Source organism: Topomyia yanbarensis, chromosome 3 (assembly GCF_030247195.1).
Source record: "Topomyia yanbarensis strain Yona2022 chromosome 3, ASM3024719v1, whole genome shotgun sequence".
In the NCBI taxonomy this organism is placed as follows: Eukaryota; Metazoa; Arthropoda; class Insecta; order Diptera; family Culicidae; genus Topomyia; species Topomyia yanbarensis.
In genome coordinates this window covers 5640317-5648977 of record NC_080672.1, presented here as the reverse complement: position 1 = coordinate 5648977, position 8661 = coordinate 5640317, and the positions used below count along the sequence as shown (strand labels likewise).

At 36.8% G+C, this 8661-nt stretch overlaps 1 protein-coding gene across 1 annotated transcript; it reads right to left on the bottom strand.

The window, feature by feature from the left end:
* Positions 1-2241: 2241 nt before the first annotated feature.
* Positions 2242-7721, bottom strand: LOC131693253 (alpha-N-acetylgalactosaminidase). Its single transcript, XM_058980932.1, has 7 exons — positions 7383-7721; positions 7151-7325; positions 6988-7082; positions 6766-6927; positions 6489-6701; positions 2521-2682; positions 2242-2411 (listed from the first exon to the last, which is right to left on the bottom strand). The coding sequence occupies exons 1-7, from the start codon at positions 7719-7721 to the stop codon at positions 2265-2267; spliced, it is 1293 nt and encodes a 430-aa protein (XP_058836915.1). The 3' UTR covers positions 2242-2264.
* Positions 7722-8661: the final 940 nt, after the last annotated feature.

The window sequence follows — 8661 nt, the reverse complement described above, 5'->3', positions numbered from 1 at the left end:
TTATGGACTCCCAAACGGCTTAACCGATTGCCGTCAAAATTTATACATAGTAGGCATTTGTTCTGGAGCGTGTTTGTGTGCTATTGGTTGGAGATTATCTGCCCGCCAGATGGAGCTATAGAACAAATTGTTTTCCTCATATTTCGTTGATAGTCGCAGCAACGCGCGATGGGTATTAGCTAGTGTACTATGAAAGTTCATAGGGTTTTGCGTTCTGCTCTATATCTACAAAAATAAGGCTTGTTTGCGACAAAATTTGTGCACTTAAAAATACATAGATCTCAAAAAAAAAAATTCAACCAGCAACTAAAATATTTGTCACAGATAGTGACGTATGTCTGTTCTATTTAAAAATAAATAAGTCGTCGAAAATCGCGTCGAAAGAAGTGCGTGATAGAAAAGTTATTTTGCGCAATCTAAACGAAAATAAGGGATTGTTAATTTAGTTGCTTTGTTCCACAATTTTTGGTATTTTTTCTTTGGAAGGTACCTGCTTTTTGCATTTAGAATTATCTTTCATCACTAGAGCTCAATGACGCATGAGAGTGCGTAGCTCTGGACAGTTCAGCGAATTTGGCTCTTTCGGTGTTTTTGCTTGTAACCGTGCCAAAAATTACTGACGTGGTGAGAAGATTCCAAAGTAGGCCAGAACAGAATAAGTATCTACATTATGACTGCACTAAAATTGTTTCTGTAAACAATCTTCCTAGTGGATATTCTCGGGTATGAAGTTTCTACTTGCTCATCCACTGTTGCAGATGACCTGCCAAACCAGATATTTCTTAGGAAACTTAGTCTTCTCTATCGTTCACAATTGCTATACATAACAGTATAGAAAAAGTAGCTGGTTGAAGTCTTCTACATCCTAAGTTTTGTCATCCATTGTCACGCAGTAAAATTCGGTCAAATATCAAAAAAATAAATCCATCAAGGGCTAAACCCCTCACATTCTGCATATCACTATGGCACGAAACCGTCATTCCCTTGAATGACTTCATTCCTTAATAATGCTTCGAATTATGCACAACCACTTTTGACATTTTTATTTTCAGTGACAGCGAAAAGAATGATCTGACCTACTTCTGAATGTTTATCTCACTATTGAATGCAATCGGTCGTATAGTTACTGTATCCATAGTTAGGCGGAGACACACAGCGGAGCCAATTGAACATGTCAAATACCGGAGCTAATCGAGCATGACGTCACATAACATGTTCTCTTTGGATGTATATGGAAAAGGTATTGTGATTATGGTCATAATTATTTTACTCTTTTCTTGTGTTATCGAGTGTAGAGAATCGAAAAGAACTAAATTTTTTCTATAACAAGAAGAGATATTCACACAAGTATCAAATCATCAGATCTTCGAATTGTTCTTTTTCTATTCGTGCAAGTAAAGTTCTTACTTACGACGACAATGAAATTATTAAGCTAGAGCTTGAACATTTATATGGGATGCCAGCGTTTTTTTTCTGAAATAAGGGCTGCCAGTTTTCCGGCTTTTGTGTTCGCCTAACTCTTAATATAGTAACTCTAATCGGTCGTTCCTTAATACTGTTTTTTTGCATTTCTTTTATTTGTAGCTGTCGGGTATTAGGGGACGGGCATAGCGTATTTGGTAAATCAATTGGCTTGTACGCAGCTCACCTGGGTTCAATTCTCAACCCCATACATAGGGTTAGAAATTTTCCCAAAAAGAGATTTCTCTAACCCGAAAAGAGGCGAATAACCCTAAGGTTAAAATATCTATAATGAAAAAAGAGTAATAGATTTTGAAACACTGTGACCAGAACTGGTAGATTAGCCAAGCTTGTTTAGAAGTAGTCTAGGTACTTTTTTGGTACTGCTTTTCGTTTGACAGGGCAAAATAATTTTTTTTATTAGAACACGCACTTCTTTTGACGCTAATTTTTAAAGTTCTGTGTATATATTAACAAATCATGTATTTTTAGACAGAATAGACATACGTCAATATCTGTGAGAAACCATTATTTTTTTGGTTGAATATTTCAAGAGATCTATGTCTTTTTAGGTATCAAAATTTTGTCGCGAACAAGCCTTATTTTGCATTGGGTTCTGAAATTGATCAAATATACTCTTAGATCTAGCAGCAATAAACAACTCAGTTTTTTTATCTTGTAAAGGCTTAATGATTCAGTCTGTTTATTTGATACGGCACAATGCGTTAGATTGAAGGTGTCATTTTTGTTTGACATTTTCTTAAATCTATGGTTTTACAATTGGACATTATTTGACCTTCGGTTTAATTATCTATATCAGTAATACCACGCAGAATAATGTTCAATTTTGGAACAAATTTGTAGAAGTTGGCTCCTGTCGGATTGATGCGTGTTTCAAAGTGGCTATCCGCGCGAACAAAAAATGGTTTGCGGTCCGCATTGAAGAGGTCCTACAATAAAGATAATTTTAGAAATTATCTCATTACCTATGATCAGTTATATTTTCAGTCTAGTCCACCCATCACATTACAGTTAAAGTTAATAAAAATTTTCACTTACAATGACGTCATATCCTTTTATGTAAGTACTGTTACTGAGTCCGAGATCATCTACCAATTTCACACTAACGGCATAGGGAGCTCCATCCGCTCGACGGCTAACAAAAGCAATAGCTTGCGTCAATTCATCTTTCACTCTGGGCAGTATCGGTCGTTTCCAAATCTGGAAGTAGAAATCATTAATATAGCGACTAAGCTAGCACCGTTAGGTGATGTCGGATTCTGATGAAACGAAGTCGATAACTATTTAGTTATATGTTTGTGCCCTTTATGTACAAAAGTGGATTTACATGTTCACTTAAACTTTTCTCCCTGATGAGAAGTATAGTCTAGTACATCTTGCAGTTTCACTAGTTCTCATCAGCTTAAGCTTGATTTCATTAGTTATCATCAGTTCAACTGAGAAAGCCTAGAAAGCAGCCATCTTTGAAAACGTAAAAATCAGTTTTTTAACGCTCCGTTGGCAAAATCTCCATGGAAATCAATCAGTAGTATGCTATCAATGCCCCGAATACATTTTCAAAGATAGCGGCTTTCCGTGACTTTCTCAGATAAACCTTAACAGAATTCCGGGACATCACGCTTGGTACAGGTTTGCTCAGGAACACAAATTGTGTCTCCGTCAATCCGTTTAGCTTAGTCCTGTCTCTATGTTCGCGTCGGATTCTGATAAGACGAAGTCGAAACGCAAATTCCCGTAACCGATTTATTATACAGATTACGCATCTTTTGCTTTAGAAATATTAATTTAAAAAATTAACTATTACCAAATAATCAAAAATACGAGCAAAAATTTGTAACACGTGGTAACACAAATGGTTGCATATCATTGCCAGGATAATTTTATGTATTATATAACATCTTAATTCTTATTCAATCATTCGATTTGTATAATGTGTGCTATTTATTTTTTCAGTTTCATAGCCTGCTACGATTATTTTCAAATATTTAAGGTGAAAGCCAGGAACGCACGCTTGTTGCTAGGCACCGACGCGCTTGTTTACATTGAGAAAAAATGAAATTCGAAGTGAAAATTCAAACGAGAGTTTTCGTAATTTTACTTCGGTCATCTGCACATTGGCACAAAATTTGAAGTTTAGTTAGTAAACGATTAAAGTTTCGCGGGTGTTCATTCAGTGGTGTGATTAAAGTACATTTGAAAAAGTGTTCTGAAAATGAGAAGAAAAATAAGAGTGTTTTGAAAAGAAACCCTCAGTGAAGAGGGGTGATATTTTCGCACAAAATGAGAGCTACAGATGGAATTTAGTCAAAAACTCGGGTTGATTGTATAGGAAAATGTTCTAGCTTCCTCAAGTAGCAGTTTCGTGGTACACCGGCAAGGTTAGTGTATTGAAAAACGTATTTTTATATTGGCTCATGTCAGATACATGGTAAGGCAGGGGAGAGCGGTATGTGCGGCGTAGGAGCTATGTTGTGGCTCGCATGTATAATGTCCTTAAGTCAATTTTGTCTAAAAACACCGTAAAATTTGAACTATAAGCCCAACAATCGTTGTTGCGAAAATAAGAGGGTGCGCAATATGAAATAAGGAAAGAAAACCACGGAAGTGATTTTCAACATGAGCAATAAAGAGTACTTTGAATATAAATAGTAAAACTAAGCAAATAACACTGAGCGCCTCTCTTTATTTACTTTTTCTTTCGATTATTACGACGCCACTATAACACTTTGTACTTATTTTCCAGAACATATCGAATAAACTAAATGTCGAAAAGACCGAGTAATTCGACACAGATTTTTCATTAGGGCCTAAGTCGCAATGTACTCAAATGGAGAAAAATCAGTTTCAATATTCGGCGATGCTTTTCTAAATGTAGTTTTTATTGCAGGTATAAATTACTTTTTGATCATGTTTTCCCTGAAGCATCTTTGGTTAAACCTTATGACAATATAACAAAGAATTTAATTCCTATGTGCTTTTAGTGGGTAGAAACTAAAAAAATGCTTACGCCCAATTTGCATTCCAGTCGTGATTTCGCCCTTCAGCAACCACCATTTGCGAAAGGGCTAAACCGTGAGCACAATTTTCAGAAGGGCGCGGTAAATGGGCTAAACTGACTTTGTCTTGCTGGGTAGGGCTGGGTAAATGGGCGAGCTTGACAGTATACTTTTTAATAGGGCTCAGCAAAAGGGCGCATATAAACCCAATGCAAATGAAAGGGCGCGTTCATCTTTTCTCCGAATTTCATGAAAATATCGAAATATTCGAATGTTTATGCACAATAACTATAGAGTAGATATAATCATAGTAGATATTGCTTATCATTTATATAATATAACTGCCATTTAAAGAATTATTTTGTGAATAATAGCCATACGCCCCGGTTCTGCCTAAAAATGTAAGTTTAGCCTTTATATTCCATATGAGAAGAAGGGCCTAAGTCGAAATCTCGAAGAAAATGCATGTTTCGCCGTTTTGTTTTCTTTAATTATAAATCGAATTAAAAACCATTTTAACTAATTTTCACCTCAATCTTGTAGTATTTTTGTCGTATAATGTCATAATAGCGAAAACGCTGTTTGTTTACATTTGCGATTTAAGCCCTAGTGAAAGATCTATGTCGAATTAACAGGTTAACGCTCATTGTTATTTACGTCCTATTCTAAATCTTCTCCAGATTACTTGAAGCTTTTTCAAAGACATAGTGTACTTTCTCTTCTGTTAATAATTCGGTCGCTTTAACATTTATCCCTCAACTCTTTGCATACTATGCTAGTCAAAGCCGCCGTCTTTCGATCCGTACTGTAAAATAGGTTAAAAGTGCTATAGTGACGCCGTGAAAATCGAAAGAGAAAGTAAACAAAGGGTCACTCATTGCAGATATGTCGTTTTGAACAAAAGCTCTAGATTTATGTTATGTGAAGTCCCATTAACATATTGCACGTATTTTTTCACAGTAACATGTTACATATCTTGAGAAGGCGCCTTCATTTATACTAGGTTTGTTCCAGTACACGAAAATTAATCCGGAGTAAACAAAAGCAAAAAATACTTGCTCCTTTTTACTCCGGTTTGCTACCAAAAGAAGAAAAAAGAGAAGAAGAGAGTACAGGAACTATTTTCTCCTGAGTACTTCCAGTTTCTTCTGCAATTAAATTTTAATTTTTTCTGACGAATCTCAATCGCATGTTTCGCCGAATTCTCAACAAATAACAAATCTCAGTAAATAATTTTTTTGCTGAGATCTCAGTAAAAGTGACATTTGATAGCTGATACCCGGAAAATATTTCACCGAAAATCAGTAAACAAATCTCACGTTACTGAGATATTATCAATAATATCAGTTTCTAAATTTGCTGACTACACGGCTGTTGGAAAATAGCCGAGGCGAATTGAGCGTGTGGTACTGGAACAAACCCACTGTACATCATTGTCTCCTCTCAATTATTATTGTATTTAATAAAAATGTGCCAAACCTTTTCATTCAGAAAATGAGTATGTGTTCGATTCGTATTTGTACATTGTATGCCACATTCTACCGAAGAGTATAGATATTACAGTGTGCCGTAATTTCAGGGCAAATTGACACCTCTTGTGTCGTATGCATAGATTACGCCCACTAATTATCTCTATTAAGTGATACCTGTACTACAGGCGAAGCTAACTACTTTCAGCAGTGCAACAGGGAAAGGTAGAATAATAATTCGGGCTCTACTAATAGGATATTCGAACCGGCTTTTATCAACACCAGCGATAACGCACCTTTACCAACATGTTACAAAACAACTGTAATTTAAGAACAGCTACTATGAATAAGGTAATGTGGGCAATGAAACCTCTCAGACAATAAACCATAAAAACATCTCTTTTAAATAAGCCTAATTAGTATCAATCCGATAGTCTCTGTTTGATCCTGCGGGAATTTTACTTTTGTTTTATCCACGTTCAACAGCGCGATCTAATCAAACTTCAAAGTGATACCATTAAATGGAGATTGTATTACTCACCTCAATTCTATTTATTGTTTTGACTAGCAATCCTTGTATGCCAAGAATATCTTGATTCACTGCTATTATCTGTCTGTTTAAGAGAAGACTTCTTACTTCCGGTGTCACTGTGGCAAGATCATTGGATAAGAGCAGAGGCGCTGCCAGCACTGTCCACACAGCCAACTGTGATTTACTCTGTTCGTAGCTAAGGCCATAATTTCCTAAAACGAGCTGTGTAAAATAGACATTTTTAAAAGAACCAGTGAATATATAAGTTTTGTTGGAGTTATATTACTGTGTCTGGATCATTCCAATGACCTGGTCCTGAGTGGGGCTGAATACGCTCTTGATTGTCCGAGAAGTAGCGTGTGATGGTTTCCACTGAACTGTGAGAGTCTTCAATATCACCCCAGTTACGCCACATATTACAAGTGTTTTTCAAGATCTCGTAATTCGGCTGTGTGAAGCATCCCCATTTGGATTATATTGGATACATGTTTCATAAAATAGTACTTACAATAATTCCGTTGTATTCTTGATAAACTGGCCAACTACACGAGTATAATATTGGTCTGCCGGTTTTATTCATGAGCTCTCCAAACAGTATGTAGTCTTGTTCGTGAAATTGAAAATGGCGCAAATTAGTACATAATTTAATATTCCTTGTTAGCTTCACCAACCGTTGACCATTTCGAGCTCATCTGCGTAGCATCCATCGATCTTTATGAAGTCTACATCCCACTCAGCAAATGTTTGAGCATCAATTTCAAAAAAGCCTTTCATGCCTGGATACCCAGCACATGTCTTAGTTCCGATGTCCTGATACATACCAAACTTCAGACCCTTTGAATGAATCTGAAAATCAAACCTTGGTTTAATAATCCGCATAAATTGTCTTATCTTGCAAAGTACATAATCCGCCAGATGCTTGATTCCACTGGGAAAACGTGTTGGATCAGCAATCTGTCTCCCGCTAGCATCTCTGTCCATTGAGAGCCAGCAGTCGTCGATGTTCACATAATCATATCCAGCCTCTAGATAACCCTCCGACACCATTAAATCGGCCATCCGCATAAAGAGCTGTTCACTGATACACTCATCTGGATATTTTTTACAATCCGTAATACACCGGAATCGTTCCCAGCTCATCCAGCCCATTGGTGGCTTTCGCGCTAAACCATTCTCCAGTCCTAAGGCTACTGTCGCTAGGACCAACAAACCCACGGTCGTTATAATAAAATCACACTTCATACTTAGTTACCAATGGACATCGACTGTGCGCCCCCGACTGGCTTAATAGTTCTTATATAGCGAATGTGACTTCAAGCATTAACCTCATGGTGAGGTACATTGTATTTATTTCTGTTATCTTACTACTTGAGTTAGTTCAATTATGCCGAAGCTGTAGAACTTTTCACATAACCAGTAGCACACCTACTGAGAACGCGATAGTTGACTACCTTTCATCGCAAGTCAGTCCAATTTGTGCTGCGAATCCCATATAACATGAGGCAAATATGCGGTTATTGGCAGTTTATGCTCCTCATTATTGTGTCGTAAGCGTGAGCCATCAAGGTAAAAAACTTACCACGAATCTTATTGATTTGTTAATCGCTTCATAGTACTTGTACGATTATGTCGTTAACCTGGTAATCTTGGAATTTATGGTTTTGATAACATAGTGCAAAGCACATCAGAGTATCTTCATAGCCACTTCTGGATTCGGGTCAAATGCGGCCACGCTATCTATCACTATAATGGTCCAGGCTACAGATAATGCTTCCAAACGATGTGAACACTGTTAACTACATCTCTATACGATGGTTTACCTCTACCCTTTGTATCTTTGGGTTTTCCAGAGGATTCTGGTCGGATTTTGAATTAACCGCTGTTGCACTGATCTTCTCTTCAAAGGCAGTTTCGGTCCTAGAGGATGACCCAGCAGTTTTGAGCGTGGATTTCCACCACTATTGTTAGATTTACTGTTTCGAAAACGTTTGGCTGAATCCGAATTAAGTTAGCTGTAATTAAGATCATGAAATCATGAACTTAAATCACATTACTTGTGACGAAAATATTAAAAGTCTTGGAATCATGAACATAAATAACGCTACTCTGCCAAAAAACCCGATAATAAGCTCATATCACGGCAACATGATTATAAATTATGAAAGTCGCTACTAAATTCTTA